A 16,788-nucleotide genomic window follows, 5' to 3' on the forward strand; every position below is an offset into this window, starting at 1 on the left:
CATCACGACGTCTTCCTTGTCATCATTGGACAGAAAATATTTTGCGCGTGAGGCGGCCCTAGTGAAGCCATCCTGAGGCCGGCCTGGCTTCCAGTTGGTCAGCTCGCCGCATACGAGAAAATCCTGGGCAGATTTGGACCATCGCTGCTTGCCAAAGGCGGTCCTGGAGGATGAAGGGCCCGGCCAAGCCTCAACATCACGGCACGAGGGAGGCTTCACCCTTGGGGAGCGACATGCGGCGTACTATTGCGATTGGGGCATAGGCCATGCTCGATCCAGGGTCGACCAGCATCCGCCCGCGTTGGCCCGCAACGTGCGCCGTTCTCAATTTCAAGCGGGCCCTTCCGGAGGTATCCTAGCGTATATGTCACTTGCCTCCAACACTCAGCCGGCCCAGTGTCTGATCGCTCGGCAGGCACAGACCTCGCGTCCGTCACGGTAAAAGAGACGTCTCATTTCAGGATGTTGAACGGGTAACATGCATAAAGTCAATGGGCCAGGCGGGGGATGAACCGAAGAGGTAGCGAAGGCCTTCTGGGGTCTCAACGTGCTCCAGTCTGTCGATGTACAATTTCTCACCCGCCCGCTCACCAAGCCGATGACCGTCCACTTTGGAGGCGACGGAGGCCATCCCAGAATGTGGCGTCGTGCTTCGATCTGGACCAATCGCGATGCGGAGGAGACCAGATACGGGCAGGAATCTGGGGGCCCATCCCGGCGTTGTGTTAGTGCCTTTTTGGCGACGGCCAGCCGCTGCTTACAACGCGGCCGTGACGAGGACACACAGGATCAATAAGCTGTCGCCCCAGCCTCGCGACAATCAAATGTCGAGAGCTGCATTATTGACACCAAGGCTTCCCCAGCGCAGGATGACAGCATATCACATTCTCCCTCCTGCCCCCGATGGCAACCAAAACGCTGGCAGATTGCTCGAGGGAAGCTTTCAAGCTACCGGAGCTCGGGCAGGCAACTTGGTACACCATCCTGTTCCCAAGAGACTGCATCTAGCCCCTTGGAATATGCTTAGTGTGCATGCACACACGGCACGTTTAGTCTCAACTTTGCCCTTGAGCAACCATACCCCCGAGAGCCGCCACAAGCAGTAAAAGAGCAGCTGGGCCAGGGCATTCGGTGGAGTGCAGCTGGGTCGCTCCCGAGCTCCCCCAATCCCGCTGGAAGTAGACGGAGCAGATTACGCCTTGGAGGAAGCAGGGGACCTGGAGAGCACGAGCAACATTGCAGCGCAGCATCCGCCGCGGCCGTCTGTGTTGCCCCTGCGCCTGTCTTCCCTTCCCTGCAGCCGTTCTCCCGTGGTCTGTGTCCTCTCGCCCTTCGTTCGCCTCATTTATGTTCGATTCGATGCAAGGTACGAATGCGCTCATCTATTCAGACAATCTCTAGATGAGAGGCCAAGATCGTACGCGGTCCTGTTGCTACCATGCTCCGCAACGGCCCTCCTTCGCTTTCGTCGCATATCGCGGACCTAGCTCCTAGGAATCCTCGTCGCTCTTCTTTCACTCGCAAGATGAGATGAGACGAGATCACGGCTTGAGAGGACCACGGCCGACCCACCGCTAGCACCACTGCTCAGCGCAAACGAAAATCGGGACTCCGCGAGGACTGAACATGGGCGGCAAAGCGAGCCTTGTGAAAGGTGGGCGTGAGAGGGGTGGAAAGGATTTGCGCCTGACTAGCTGCGAGAGCGGCACCCCTCTTTTTGTTTCGACCAGCACGAGTCCTGAGCCGCCGCCGCCGTTTCGTCGGGCACGTTTTTCTCGCTCATCGGGGAATTGCAGTGAAATGCATCGCGCCAGTGGTGCAGAGCGTCCGTACTCCAAGACACAGTCAGCCAGCAATGACGGGAGTGTCGAGCGTGCGGACAGAGAAGAAAAGGGTGTCGTCTTAGCTCTAGCTCTGGTTTAAGCGCCGACGTTCCCTCGATCCAGGGAAGCCCCCAGTCCGCTCACCCACACACCCGCCCATGCTTATCCATACCCGGCCTGTCAACCCATGCATCAGAGGACGGATGTGCGCTACGGAAGCTGCATACTGCTGCGGACTGCACTCTGCGTGCAACATTTCTTCCCACCCTCTCCCGCGGAGCCTTTGCAGAGAAGCATGGCGGCGGCGGCCATGTGCTGCCCTCTTGCAGACACCAGAGCATGCATCCCACGCTTCTGCTGGGAAACTTTCGGCCGCAGAACGAGAGGCCCTCGGCTATGCATGTCGTCCACGATTTGCTTCAGGCTCTTGGACCGCAACTTCAGATGGTGGCGCATGTGGGGTAGAAACCGTTGTCCATCATCTCGAATCAACACCGCCTGCGTCATGATCGTGATGGGTGAGACGGCGTCGCATGCGAGAGCGACGACGACGACGAACAATGATGACGGTGGATGCAGGGCTGTCCGCAACGGCCAAAGAAAAAGCCTGCTTGAGAGACGGCACGTTGCCCGACGACCGACGCCATGTGTGACTGCGACACACGCATGGCAGTTCAAGATTCCTCTCAGGAGACTTGGAAAATATGGAGACGTTATCCGCCAGACGCCGTTTCAACTGAGACACTCATTCCGCAAGCCAGGTCTCCGGCCCCCTTTTTCATTCAATTCTCTTGGTATTCTATATGCTAGAACGACATTTTTTGCCTGACCCAAACGTGCCTCTCATCTCGGCCGCAAGGTGAGATGGCCTTGGCGCCGATGTCAAAGACTGACTGTTTGCGGTCGCGCCCATACGCCGTAGGCCGTTCAGCCCTGCCCTGATTTGACTGAAGCTTCAAAGTTGCAATTGGTAGCCCGAGTCCCGGCTTTTCCGGTACGCCCGCGTGTTGTTAGTACATGCCACTAATTTGTTGGAAATTTTGAGTTTCGTCCACGATCCCATGGTATCGGGAGTCGAGTGAGATCGCGCGAGCAAAAAAGGACCTCAGGGTCCAGATGGTATTTGTTCTCTGGAGAGGAAAGAGGCAAGTGGCTTTCCCACCAACGCTGTCGGCATCTCCGGCCGGAAATGGGCTTGACGACAAAGGCTGCCGTGCGCGATTGTTCTTGTTGCCGCCTTGATCAGCGTTTGACGATTGTGACTGCAGTTCATCGATTGTTAGCATTGTTTGCTTCCTCCAGCGTCTCGCCGAACAAGGATGCAGCTTGTTCTCCAACGCAGGGTAAAGGGGCACAGCCGTACCGATATCTTCGTCAGCTAGCTCGTGGGCCAGACCGACGCGTTGAGGCTGATGCTTGACAGACTTGCCATACACAACGGCCGTCTTGAACTGCTCCAGAATGCTTCTGTGAATTTGGTTACACTGGACATTTCGTCAGTACCAGAGAACGCTATCGACCTTCTCCCGGACGGGAATGCTGCTCGTGGGGTTTTCCCCTGACGGGTCACTACTCACAAAGTCTTCCACTGTGCAACGGTTCGACCGAAGGACGACGGGCTGGGAATAGTCGGGTAAGCGGCCCTTGGGCTTCGTGTATACGCGAACCAGGTTCAGCTTCTCCCACCTACACGCGAAACGGGGTTTGTTAGCCATTGCGCCGCGCCAGCCTTTGGAGTTTGGGGAGATCCCTGCCGCCGCTGATTGTGCCGCCGGGGCACTATCCGGGCGAGGATCATACAGGGAATCCTTACATAGCCTCCATCAACTCGTCAATATTCCAACCGTGCTCGGAACTGATTGGTACGGCATTTGGAATACGGTACAGCAGGTCGAGTTCCTCGATACTGATGGCGTCGATTTTGTTGAGGACGTAGATGACGGGGATGTAACTACGGCTCTTGGCCTCCAGAATGTCGATGAGGTCGTCGATGGTGGCGTCGCATCGGATGGCGATATCGGCAGAGTTGATGCGGTACTCGTTCATGACGGCCTTGATTTCGTCGTGGTCGATGTGTGTCAAGGGCACCGTACTGGTGATGTTGAGACCGCCTTTTTCCTTCTTCTTGAAGGTGATGTTCGGAGGCGATTTGTTGATGCGGATACCGAAGCCCTCGAGTTCCGTCTCAATGACGCGCTTGTCCGTCAGGGGCTTGTTGACGTCCAGCACGATGAAGATGAGATGGCACGTCTTGGCCACGGCAATGACCTGACGACCACGTCCACGACCGTCCTTTGCTCCCTCGATAATACCGGGCAAATCGATGATTTGAAGAGGAGCACCTGTGATGCTTTAGTGCCTTGGTTTGGAGAGGGAGACGTTGCGCCCTGCCCTCGGCGCAGCGAAGCCGCCAGCAGAGACGACGTACCGTTGTAGGTAACCTGACCCGGCACGGAGGTAAGGGTCGTGAACTCGTACGCAGCAGCCTCGGAGTGCTGGCCCGTCAGCCTGCTCATGAGCGTACTCTTTCCGACCGAGGGGAAGCCGATGAAGCCGATACTGGCGACACCCGTACGCGCGACGTCGAAGCCGGCACCGCCGCCACCACCACCGCTCGAGGGGGTCAGCAACTCGCGCTTGAGCTTGGCGAGCTTCGCCTTGAGCTGACCCAAGTGGAAGGATGTGGCTTTGTTCTTTTGAGTCTTGGCCATCTGTTGTGTTGCGCTGTCAGTCCCTGCTGCTGGTCATCCTTCCACGAAGACGTCATTATGGTTTCGACTTGGGTAGATGAGGTTTGGCTGCGGCGGAAATTCAGATGTGATTATGGTGATGATGCGTCTTGAGAGTGACGTCGTTCCTTCGAGTCGACGCATGTGCAGGCCACGAGGGCAACGGATCGATCGCGGGATGGAGGGGGATTAGGGAGTTGGGACGTACTTCGGCCTCGATCTCTTTGATCTGGACACAAAAGTCGCATTAGCATTTAATCATGATCTCTCTCAGCGTATTCATAGACGGGAGCTAGCTGTGGTGTTGGCGCATACCTTGTCCACCGTCGTCGACATGATGACGGTATTCCCAGACTCGCTCTACGTGTGTGTGTTTCCAAAATCTGGTTAAATCAGCCGTCGTTGGCTGCTTTGTCTATCGGGCCCTGTCGATCCGTCCCGTCGTTAACGTCGTCGCGTTTGTCGTAAAACTTTTTCGTCGTCGCCGTTCGTTCGCAATGACGAGGGGCGTTTTCGCTCGGTTTGCTGCTGCAGCCCTGTTCAGGTCCTTTGGTGATGGCAGTGCGATCGTTGTGGGCAAATGGCGGGGGTTTTCGAGGGCGGTGTCAAAGTTTTGGCGGGGCGCGGGTTTTGCCGGCCGGTTTTTTCTTGGGCTTTCTTTGGACCAATCTCTCTCACGTCGGTGATGTCAGTGTCTGGGCCTCACGACTCGAGTCATGGGAAAATATTTATTCCCTGCGTATTTTCCTTCTTCGCGGAATGTTATCATTAGTTTCAGTCTACTGTGGACTTGCGACAGCAGATGAGAGGTTACGTAGGATATCCCTTTTGTTTTTTGAACAGTTTGTTTCATTATCTACGTCTCGCCTGGAAACCCGACCCATCACTCCATACCCTCCGACCCATGAATCGCACAGACCGCCCACTGCAAGTCTGGTTTCCTTTTTTTCCTTGTCATATGATACTGGTAAAAGGGGTTGGTCGCGTTGAATTGTAGCCGTCATCCAAAAGCAACTGAAGCTAGTGGCATCGCAGTCTGTACTGTTGCAGACTGATCCGCAAAGAATCCTCTTGCCGTCCATTCGGCTAGGTGAAATATAGCCGAGCACTGTTTATCTCTGTTCATAACATGTAGAAAACCCAACTGGGGGCAGCCGGCTTAGTTGTCGCCCTGAATTGTGATTGGAAGCTCCGTCTAGGGTTCCTCTCGGCAGTTATGCTGGTCCATATCGTCACCGGGGGTGGTTTTTGCGACAGGACAGGTTGCATTCGTATATTAAGTAAGTGTGGCCCGTTACTCTATTTCGCGAAGGTGAACCCAGCTTAGCTGGATCCTGACGTCGAAACGCCGTTGACACCGTTGGGGAGAGGTCTCGCCTCGGTAAACAGAGGCGCGGGCGCAGAAGAAGTGGTTTGGGTGCCATTGACGGGTTCAGCCGATGTCTCGGTAGCATTCGACTGACTCCTCGGCGAAAGATGTCCGCCGTTGGGTAGCGCCGGAGTTTTCGTGCCGTTCAAGAGGTGCTCCAGCCCTTGCTCTTTGCAAAGGCGAGCGTAATCTGGGTCGCCAGGAAAGATCTGCTGCAGTCCTTTGCGAGGGGCCCGCTTCTCGGGGAAAGGTGTGCTGCTTGTCGCAGACAGTCCAGGCTTCTGCTCCTCGACCATGATACCGTCGACGTAGTACTTGTTCCTCGGCGCGAAACCGTAGAACCGGTCTGCATCAGGGTCTTGCTTCCACTTTTGCGGTACTTTCCATCCGTACAATTGGGCCTCGTCCTCGGGAAGTTCGCGGTACTCGACGCTGAGTTTCAGACTCCGGAGATGAGGAACGTTTGGTACAATGAACATCAAGTCAGATAGCTATGATGGCGTTAGCATCGTGCAAAGTAGCTGCCCGAATGAGTCCCTTACCTTGACAAAGAACATGTCCAACTTCAAAAACTTCTCCCGTGCCTCTCCGCGAAGCTTTTCCTTGAGACGATAATTCATCTTGAAAGGGTCCTGGCCTTCGCCGTAGTAGTCGGGTAGACCAGTGCCGAGCTCGTAGAGACTGTCGGTAATCAACGCGTACCGGTCAGCTTCGAGTCTCCAGATAACTTTCTTGGCAAGATCGGAGACAGGAATATGTTCCCAAGCGGTATCTAGAGTTTGTTAGTGAGTGAAGTACATCAAGAGGTGAGTAGAATACGTACATCTCGACAAAGTCAGGTCCTTCTCGCCGAGAAGCAAAGCGGCATGAGTGTTGAGTATCCATTGCTCTCTGCCATCGGGCGAGCCTGTGGCTTGTGGGCGGATGGTGTCGAATCGCACACCCTGCATGTGCTTGAATTTGGCCGCCAGCTCAGGAGTCTTGGGGTTCGGACAACCGTCGAGCCAGCGAAGGAGAGGAGGAAGCTTCGCAAGTCGCAGACGTTCTTGTTCTTGCTGGATTCTGCGCTGCTCGGCCTCCTTAGCCGCACGCTTGCGCTCCATCTCCTCACGCTGTTGACGCTCCTTGCGCTCGCGTTCCTTACGCTCTTCCTCCTCTCGGAGACGGCGGGCTTCCTCTGCGGCTTCACGCTCAAGCTGTTCCTTGCGAAGCCTCTCCTCCTCCTCGCGCTGCTTCCGGGCCTCTTCTTCCTTCCGTTTGCGTTCTTCCTCTTCACGGCGTTTCTTCTCCTCTTCCTCGCGTAGGCGTCTTTCCTCCTCTTCGCGCCTCTTCTTCTCCTCTGCCTCCCGGCGCTGTCTCTCTTCTTCCTCCTGACGCTTCCTCTCGAGTTCGGCCTTGCGTTTGCGCTCCTCCTCGCGCTGCTTAGCCTCCTCCTCCTCCTTCAGTCGTTTTTCCTCGGCCTCTCGCTCCTTTTGTTCAGCCTCGCGTCTCTTCTGCTCGGCCTCCCGCTTCTTCTCCTCAGCTTCACGCTGACGCCGCTCCTCCTCCTTCTTGCGAGCTTCCTCGGCTTCAGCCTCACGGCGCTTCCGCTCCTCTTGTCGCTTTTCCTCACGGCGTCTTTCCCTCTCCTCTTGGCGTCTTTTGTCGTCATCTCCACGTTCCTTCTTCACACGAATTTCCGGCTCCTCAACATCCTTAACATCTGATGCGTCTGGCATTTCGATATCGACATCCTCAGACTTAACGTGTATGCTCGACTTATCACTGTTGCTGGACTTTCCGGATTCCCTCCTGTGCCCGTCAGAATCTGACTTGCTCTTGAGGGGCCTGCGGTCGCTATCATCGTGGTCCCTGAGATTCGATTTCGATCGAGGTGCTTCACGCGATAGCCTATGCGGGTCGTCTGGCGATGCTGTCGATTTCGGCCGGCGTTCCTTGCCATCCACATCGAGCCGCCGCCTCTTCGTTGGCACCTCACCATCCTCCTTCTCCCCAGTGCTCGAGTGCGGCGGCGTAACGCTTGATCGGTGCCGTTTAGCAGAATGATCACCAGAAACAGAGAGTCGATCCCTAGACTCGTCCCTCTTGAGGGCCTTTGTACGATCGTGGTACTTCTCGGATAAGGGTTCGCCCTTCGGCTTCTCGGGATGGTCGTCGTGTTTCGGATCGCGTGGGCTTGAGGGGTCCTTCAGAGAAGAGGTGGTCGAAACCATGCTAGCGCGGCGGTTCTTTTCCCTTTCGCCGCGGAGTTCGCCCTTGGAAATGAGTTTCCTTCGCGGCTTGACAGCCTCCCCTTCAGACGACATGGCAGCAACGTCAGACTCGGCGCGCTTCGCAGCTTTGGCGGATTGCTTTTGTGACAGCGCAGGTGATGCTTCTCTGTCAGAAACTGCAATGGTCGGAACACGGTCTTCTTTTCTAGGCCGTCCAGGACCGCGCTTGGGTGATGTCTGGTCGTCGTGGAATGAATCAGATCGACGCTTTTCCTTTGGACTGGTGACGTTACGATTCGCTGAGATTTTCTTCCGACTCTCCGGGTCGCGTGAAGGGCTAGAAAGGTTGCGCTTGTGCGCTCGGGCTTCGTCTTTGAGTTCATTGCGGCCCTGGCGCTTGGTTTCCCGGTCTGGGTCTCGGTCACGCTCACGCTCCCGCTCCCGTTCTCTCTCACGCTCCCGTCTGTTCGGAGACTTGGTCTTGGAAATATCACGATGCGACTTCCTGTACGCATCGTAAGCTTCCTTGAGCATGTGCTCCTCGTCTTTCCAATTTGTGCCTTGTCGGCGTCGCGCGATCTCGTAGTAGGTTTCTCCCTTGAATCGACGTGTGGGATCAAAGTTTGCCTGGTCCAAGAGCAACCTAACCACCTTGATGTTCTCCTGGCCTATCGCGGCTAGCATAGGTGTCGCGAACTCTGACGGCATATTGGTACTTTGCACCGGTGCAGGGTCTGGGTTTGCGCCACCCAATGCCAAAAGTAGCTGAATAACTACTTCGTGCCCACCCCTGGCAGCCGCTACCATCGCTTCGGAATCATCGCAACCATCCTTTACCTGGAGGATTCTTGTAACGGTCTCCTCGTCGCCCTTAGCGGCTGCCTGCCGAAGTGTCTTGTCATCGAGGGACATGTACAATAAGTAGTTGCTGGTTTTGGTGGCCCTCACAGTACCGGCCCGCCGACCGCTGGCGTGAGATGAAGAAGGCGCAGGTGACCGTCGCGGGCTATCGGGGCCGAGTGATGACCGAGTATCCTGGTGGTCGACAGAATGATGGTCCTCAGATGTTCGTCGTCGTTCGCCTTGTCTAGACTTTGCCTCAATGAGTGCGGCACGAAACTCGGCAGCATTGTCCAGGTCGTCGCTGACTCTGTCGAGAGGTTCCTCGCCGCTCACGTTGGCCTTCCGCGGATTGACACCCGCGTTCAGTAAAAGCTTCACGACTCCGAGGTGGCCGTTATCAACAGCGTCGAGCAATGGTGTGTCCTTGTCATAATTTACACAATCCAGATTGCATCCAGCGTCGATGAGAAGCTTCACAATATCCTCGTACCCATTAATTGCGGCGATTTGAAGTGGCGTGTTTCCCGCATAATCGGCAACGTTGAGGTCCTCAGGTCGCTCACCAAGTCGTTGCTTTGCAATGTCGTACTCGCCTCTGGCACAAGCTCTAGCGAGGAACGTTTGGCCGTGAGCATCGAGATGTTTCTTGTGTGGCGCAATTTTGGCAGGTGACATGTTTGACTCGGCAGTGGCGGGCGTCGACAGATTCCGTAGCTTGGAACTCCGGGGGTGAGGGCTGCCGCTCGCTGAAGACTCATCCGAGTGATAATCGGTGGACTGGAGCGGGGGAGGCAAACGCTTCTTCTTGTAGCTCAGGCCATTTGACGAATTTGCAGGAAGCTGCGTCGAAATGCTCCGTCGGTGGGCACGTGGGTTGTGGGGAGATACGGATCTGGTACGAGATCCTGAGTGGCCATCGGTTTCTCTCTTGGAAGAGGACATCTTGTGTTCCCTGGGGGCTCGGATTGGTCGAGAATCAGCTCCGGCGTCAGAAATACGTTGTCGTCGAGCCTTCCGATTCTCGGCCTCGTCCTCCGAGTCTGCCTTTGGAGCTTTGCGTTTGTGAGTGAGTGTCCGATCGGTGGATTTGGCTCGGTCTTTCATGGACAGCTTGGGAGATTTCCTACGGTCAGCACCCGTGTCGGAGTCGGAATGATTACCAGATCGACGTCTCGGGGGAGAAGCAGGAGCCGAGCTGAGCCCGCTGGAGCCATCCTTGCTTCGGGCGGATTGGTCATGGAGGCGTTTCTTCTTCAAGCCCAACGAAGATGCCCCTTCAGACAGCAAACGGGGAGGGTTGATGGGTTTGTCTTTGTCGGCGTCCCTGGCGGCACTGGCATCACGAATCTTGCGGGGGACCTGGGGCTCTCCGTCGCTGCGATCCTCGTGCTTTACCTTTCTCGCCTTGGAGGGCGAGTAGCCATCTTTACCGGGTAAGACGATGGTTTCGGCATCCGAGTCTTTCTCGGCGGGAGCGTCGTCGGCAGCAGGAGGCGCGCGAGATACGATTACGCTGGGCTTGACGTCCTTTGGAAGGACAGGCGGAGATTTGATGGACTCGTCGGCGCTCTTTGGTTTGTTGTTGGTGGACTCCTTGGACTCGTCAGGCTGGTGATTGCCCAGTCGCTTCTCCGCAGCAGCGACGGGCTTCGGCTTGTCGGACCCGGCAGCATTCTGCGCATCCATATCATTTATCTGAAGGTCGAAAAACTGGCCAGCACCATCCTGGCCAAAGGTCGGCCACGAGTGAGAGAAAAGTGAGGGCGTGGGCGAATTGGTGTTGTGTTGACTGATTGAAATCGCGGTCGGGTGGACGGAGCGGAGCAGTCTCTCGGTCGCCAAAGAGAAACGCCCCTAAGAGAAAGTGGCCAGGTCAGTCACGGGGGCGCGGTGTGTTGGCGACTGACGGGGCAGCGGTGCGGTGTCGGGGTCGGAAGTGTCGTAAAACCGGATCACGAAGACGATAAAGGAAATAAAAAACAAAGGAAGCGCCTGGCCGGAGTAATGATGCGTGTGGTTCGATGGACGCGGGCGTGGGTGGAAATGCTGGAAAAGGCTGTCTTGGTGACGCTTGACGCTTCGATCGGTTTGGCTGAAGGTGGAAATGGGGCCGCGAGAGTCTTCAGAGTCAAAAAGTCTGATCGCCACCTCTTTGATTGGACCCGACGGGGGAGGCTTGGGAAAGGAGGAGCAGCAGCAACAGCACAGCAGCAGTGCTAACAACAACAGACAGCGCAGGAGCACCAAGGCAGGCGGCCAGCAAGCAGTACCAAGGCAGGCAGATAAGCGGTAGCGTAGCGCAATGGCAGTCAGTTGTGTCGGTTCTGTGGCAGTGGCAGTGTGAGCGTGTGTGTGCCTGCACAATTTGTGGCAGCCTGACGGCCGACTTGGGTGGGCACACGAGGACGAAACTACGTACTCGATTCGAGGTACTTGTAGATGCTGCACAGTTTCCCTGCATCGTCAAGTATCCCCCAGCCCGCACTAGCCAAGCTAAACAGGATACAACCTGGCAGCAGTCCCGGCAGCCACCTTGCTTCAGAGAGATACGGCAAGATAGCAGACGGGACTGCCGTGTCGTGTGTGCTCAACCTCACCCGACTGCTAGGAAGGTTCTGCCACTTGCCAGCCTGCTGCCTCGTCTCCCTCTCGCTCTCCCGTCCGTCTGCAGTTTGCAGCTGCACACCGCGCATGCTATTATGCAAGTTGAAAAGTGCCTTACCTCGAATAAGCTGCCACGCTGCATTGGACCATGACCGCCAGAGGCAGCAGCAACACGCAGCAGCTCTCCTCATCCTGACTGACCCTGGCTGCCAGCCTGCGAAATTTCCCTTCAATTCAAAACAAGGCCTGACCGACCATTCAAACGAGACTTTGCCCGGCTTGCCTGCAAATTCGCTTTCTTGAATGAAAACCAGCAGCACTCGCGGTACGTACCCGTAGGTGCTGCTACGCGGTGCTGCGACATCCAAGGTACGTACCGAGGTCTGCAGTTTATTCGGATCCACCTTGGCCAATCCCGCGTTCCCAACCTCCTCCAGCGTCGCAGCAGGCTCCTCTTCCCCCTCCGCCATCGTACCCACCCTGTCGTTCTCATCCTCGCCGTCGTCGCATCTTGAATTGAATCAGCGAATCACGAACCACATCGAAAACGGAGCTCTGGGAACTGGGAACGGCCACCGCACCATCGCAATCCCACCCGCGTGTGACTAATCCTCCTGCCGTCTCCCGCTTCGGCCTAGCGCCATTCTTCCAGCAACAGTCACCAGCGTCCGTTCTCCAGAGTCCAACCCCTTTGTTCCAGCGCCACACTGCCATCTGTCGACTTGTTCAAGCGACTGGCGCAGCTCCCGCGCTCGAACCTCCTCGACCTGAGGCCTTCACAAACACGTCTTCCTCCCCTCCGCTTCCAGCTCCCAGCTGCCGTCCTTGCTTCTCCACCAAACCTTTCCCATCCCGTCGTCTGATTGCTTGAATCCTCCCATCTCAATGCAGAACCGTTTGACGCTTGGCTTCCGTCGCCGGCCTACCCACCCTCTAGAGCTTCTAGCTTACATCGTCGACCTTGCCCCTCGTATCGACAAGCTTCGTTGTATCTGACCTTCCCGACTTCACCACCCACCTTACTCGAATTCGCCCTACATAAGGTTGGACGACGCACCAGATCACACTCACCGCGTGCCAACTATCAAACACCCTACAACACACAGCCCCCACGTGAAGCCCGGAAAATGGAGCTCGGAGCTGTAAACCTACCCACTTCCCTTGAAGACGTCAGGATCACAAAGCTTCCGCCTTCTGCGTTTTACATTGCGGACTTCATATCCGAGGAGGAAGAGCAGGCAATCTTGCAAAAGGTACGGAAGCATTGACATGGACCTTCGCGCCAACCTCATAGCTGACCACCGCTGCCTTGCCCAACAGATAGCTGATGCCCCGAAACCCCGCTGGAAACAACTGACTCATCGACGTCTCCAAACATGGCCGTCTGATCTCGTTCAGAACAAGCTGATCGATGCTCCTTTGCCACCATGGCTGCAAGAGCCCGTCGTCTCGCGAATTCTTTCCTTGCCTCGCGCCACTGTTCCTGATTCCAACCTCTTCACCGAAAGCCCTCATCAACGGCCGAACCACGTGCTGATAAACGAGTATCCCCCAGGAGTCGGAATCATGCCTCATAAGTTAAGTACATGGTAGGTTTACGCGTGAAGGCTCAAATCTCATAGTGTCTACAGGATGGACCCGCCTATCATCCAGTAGTATGCACTGTCAGCTTGGGAGCAAGCTTGTGTCTGAATCTCTACCAAAGCAAAGAGGACGGTGCGTTGGATCCGGAGCCTGTGTGGCGCATTCTTCAAGAACCCAGGAGCCTACTCATCACCACCGATAACCTTTACACTGATTATCTCCACGGCATTGCCGACACTGACGAAGACGTCGAGTTATCCGCCGATTCCATCGTGAACTGGGACTTGCTGCGATCCAAGGATCATTATGCCACCGGCCGAAACGTGCGCGCAACCAGAACAAGCCTCACATACCGAGATGTCATGCAAGTGTCGAAGCTCGGGGCCAAGTTTGGCCTGTTTGGAAAGAAGTGATATTGGCTCGAGTGAGTCTAGGAGAAGTCTATAAGAGGAATGGAATCATTTTCCATTTGCTAGCCACCTTTTCGGCACCAAACTTTTGCGCATACCACTCCTTGGTTCCGTCGGCGGTTGTGCCGAGGTTTGCTACGATGAACCAGAAAGCGCTGAGAAGAGTACGATTGATCCATTGGCCCCTCGGTGCGGCTGCAATGGCAAGTCCAAGATAAAGGAGGCACTCGCAGGTGTAATGAGGGCAGACGAGATATTGGAAGAGACCACGCTCAGGAAGCGAATACTTCTTGAGACTGGCCAGGTGTTTATGGCACCAATTTTGCATCGTCCAGCCGTATAGGTACATGGCGACTCCGATGACAGACTGCAGCGATAACAGGGCCTCCAGATTCCATTCTGGGGAAGCACGGAGGGCGGCTGAGGAAGTCAGTAGAAGCCGGTGATGATGCGGGCGAAGAGACTCGCCTGATCCATCAACCCAGACCGACACACTCATGCAGAGATAGAAACCTAGGCCCAGCAACCAATGGACAAACCACATTTTGGAAGATCCGGGCTTCATCACAAAGAAGCACTCATAGAGTCTACGTGAGCCTTGCAGCGCCATCAGTGCCCAGATGAGGATGGTCTGCTCGAGGCTCATGGCGGGACTTGCCGACTGCGCCTGCCTGGCCGCAATCAATCTGAAAAAGGGCCCGTCTCGGAGATACTCGAATGCCCAGAAGGCTGAGCCTACGATCGAGGCGACGTAAAAGTGCATGAACCATGCGTGTGGGATCTGGCCGATGGAGGCGAAAGCTTTGACGAGGTCGTTGAACATGTTCGTGGTCTGCGGTCCGCCTCCCTTCGTCTGGTCATCGGTGCCGGCCGGCGAGCGAGCGCCGTAGTCGAGTATCGCATGCTGGGCTGCCTTGGGTATCACTTGGATGGCCAGCACGGCGGCTGAGGAGAGGCCGAAGAAGATCTGGCACCATTGGGCCGGGGAAAGGGCCGAGGCGGCGGTTGTGAGGGAGTCCATGGTGATGCTGGAGGCCAGAGTGTGTTGGACACAGTGTCGGAGTACGATTGACACTGAGGGGCTTTTCTACGGGTGTCCCCGGATCATCGATCCCGCGGGTCCGGCTTCCTCGTCGGGCCAGGCCGTGCAGCTGCGCCCGCCCCCTCGAAGTGGAATATTTAAGTCACGCCTTCACCACGGAAAGCCATGTCGATTGAGGCTGAAAAGCGCCCTCCCCCAACTACCGGCGCAAGGGACTTTTCATCCCGTGCATAAGCCTGCCGCTTCCCGCCGTGCTCCGCCCGCCGCCCGGCGAAAGTGAGGCTGCTGGAGGCAGGCTCTGTCGAGTAGAGGCAGGCTGCCGTGGAGGCGCAGCGCCCTGGATGCAGATGCAGGCAACCAGGACGCCTCCCTTCATGTGCTAGACGGAGGCCGCAAAGACATGCACTTTACAGAGGTTTGAATTGCAGTGAAATAGGGGTTGTATTTAGTTGTGCCTGAGGTCCGGCCTCAGGTTTCTATGGCTCACTTGCGTATCCCCCTGATTATTGACCTGTGACAGGAAGTTGCTTCTCTTGTAGCTATGGCTGTGAATGTGACTTTGAACGAAATGCGAACTTGTGCCAGCCTGATTTCCGCCCGTGTAGATGCCCATGTATTTCTGCCCACCCCTTGTAACGTTAGTCGTCCCAGTGCAGAGCCTGATGCGTTTTGGCGTGGCGACGTGGTCTCAGGCGGGCTGCCTCGCGCCAGCCTCAGGGTGGTGCGCGAATGTGGTTCGCAACCCTCTCCAAAATAAAGTATAAAGCAGGTGAGGTTTCCCTGTTGTGCACCCTTTCCTTCATCCAAACCACCACAATCGTGAACATCACCACTACCTATAGTCTTTCGTCCTCTCAAGATTAGCTTTCATATTCGTTCTTCATCCTACACAAGTGACTCTTCCCCTGCATTGGGGAAGGGGAGGGTAGGATGAATGTGAGTTGAGCGAGATAATGAGGGGAGGTCGGGACATCCTGGCGATCTGGAGGGATGTTTGGTTGAATGACGAAGTGTCGAGTTCATGGTTTGGAGATGGAAGCGATCGTGGTATGGGGCAGGATGAGCGTCGGTCGGATATCGATATGACGAGACGGACGGTATGGATTTGATATGCTTGTATATACAAGTAGATCGGAGGTCGTAAATATATTCCAAGGTAGTGTCGTAGAAGGGTGGAGAGATTGAACGTGCAGTATGGTGGATGTATACAACAAGATGGTTGTTGTAGATAAGTGTGGAAAGGGTGAAGATAAGTATGGGAATAAACGATGACATACATGTCATGACCAAGATAGTATGATTTGCGTCTCCAGTCTGGCATCCTCTCCACTGGAGAGGAAGTTCCCAGGCAACACCACGGGGAGGTTTGGAGTCCGGCTTCGTTGCCCAAAGAAGTAGTGATGAGGCTCACCGGGGCCATAGCGGAGCTGAGGGAGGAAGACCACAGCAGAGAGTAGAGAACTGGGGGGAGAACCCAGTTCTCGTAGAGGGAGAGAGGAAGGGAGTGAAGAAGTAGTGATGAGGCTCACCGGGGCCATGGCGGAGCTGAGGGAGGAAGGCCTCAGCAGGAAGAAGAGAACTGGGGGGAGAACCCAGTTCTCGTGGAGGGAGAGAGAAGGAAGGGAGTGTCCTTTGGACTTTGAGTAGTGCTGGTCTAGGGTGCTGAGTGGTGGGTGCTGAGTGGTGGGTGCTGAGTGGTGAGGCTGCGAGGTTAGTCCTGCTGGGTTAGTATGTCCTTGGGACTTTGAGTAGTGCTGGCCTGGGGTGCTGAGCGGTGAGTGCTGTGAGGTTAGTATGCCCTATGGACTTTGAGTAGTGTTGGTCTGAGGTGCTGAGTGGTTAGGCTGTGAGGTTAGTATGTCCTTGGGACTTTGAGTGTTGCTGTAAAAGTGAGTGTGAGATGGGAGGGTGAAGGAGAGAGAGAGGGTGAAGGAGAGAGAGAGGGTGAAGGAGAGAGAGGGGGTGGAGGAGAGAGAGAGGGTGGAGGAGAGAGAGTGCGAAGGATGAAGGAAGCCAGGGGAGGAGGGGNGGAGAGAGAGAGGGTGGAGGAGAGAGAGTGCGAAGGATGAAGGAAGCCAGGGGAGGAGGGGTGGGCTTTATATCTGATTGTGCCCCTCGCATCCATCACCTGCTTGCCTGAAACCCGAAGGGTGGACAAAGAGGTGATGATG

At 55.9% G+C, this 16,788-nt stretch overlaps 4 protein-coding genes across 4 annotated transcripts; 1 reads left to right on the top strand and 3 right to left on the bottom strand.

The window, feature by feature from the left end:
• Nucleotides 1–2,986: 2,986 nt before the first annotated feature.
• GCG54_00006683 (Ribosome-interacting GTPase 1) lies at nt 2,987–4,888 on the bottom strand (the record flags this gene model as incomplete). Its single annotated transcript, XM_045406682.1, has 6 exons — nt 2,987–3,307; nt 3,401–3,509; nt 3,637–4,165; nt 4,252–4,534; nt 4,761–4,781; nt 4,868–4,888. Coding segments are annotated over 6 exons (1,284 nt in total), but the record flags the coding sequence as incomplete, so codon positions are not given.
• A 987-nt stretch (nt 4,889–5,875) lies between these two features.
• Nucleotides 5,876–12,051, bottom strand: GCG54_00006684 (uncharacterized protein; the record flags this gene model as incomplete). Its single annotated transcript, XM_045406683.1, has 4 exons — nt 5,876–6,412; nt 6,464–6,693; nt 6,745–10,831; nt 11,959–12,051. The coding sequence occupies 4 exons, from the start codon at nt 12,049–12,051 to the stop codon at nt 5,876–5,878; spliced, it is 4,947 nt and encodes a 1,648-aa protein (XP_045269935.1).
• Nucleotides 12,052–12,564: 513 nt separating this feature from the next.
• GCG54_00006685 (Alpha-ketoglutarate-dependent dioxygenase alkB-like 6) lies at nt 12,565–13,578 on the top strand (the record flags this gene model as incomplete). The annotated part of the gene is made up of 3 exons (XM_045406684.1): nt 12,565–12,834; nt 12,902–13,138; nt 13,213–13,578. Coding segments are annotated over 3 exons (873 nt in total), but the record flags the coding sequence as incomplete, so codon positions are not given.
• A 28-nt stretch (nt 13,579–13,606) lies between these two features.
• On the bottom strand, nt 13,607–14,596 carry GCG54_00006686 (uncharacterized protein; the record flags this gene model as incomplete). The annotated part of the gene is made up of 1 exon (XM_045406685.1): nt 13,607–14,596. The coding sequence occupies one exon, from the start codon at nt 14,594–14,596 to the stop codon at nt 13,607–13,609; it is 990 nt and encodes a 329-aa protein (XP_045269937.1).
• Between the last annotated feature and the right edge of the window lie 2,192 nt (nt 14,597–16,788).

Source organism: Colletotrichum gloeosporioides (genome assembly GCF_011800055.1).
Source record: "Colletotrichum gloeosporioides strain Lc1 chromosome Unknown consensus_10, whole genome shotgun sequence".
NCBI lineage: Eukaryota > Fungi > Ascomycota > Sordariomycetes > Glomerellales > Glomerellaceae > Colletotrichum > Colletotrichum gloeosporioides.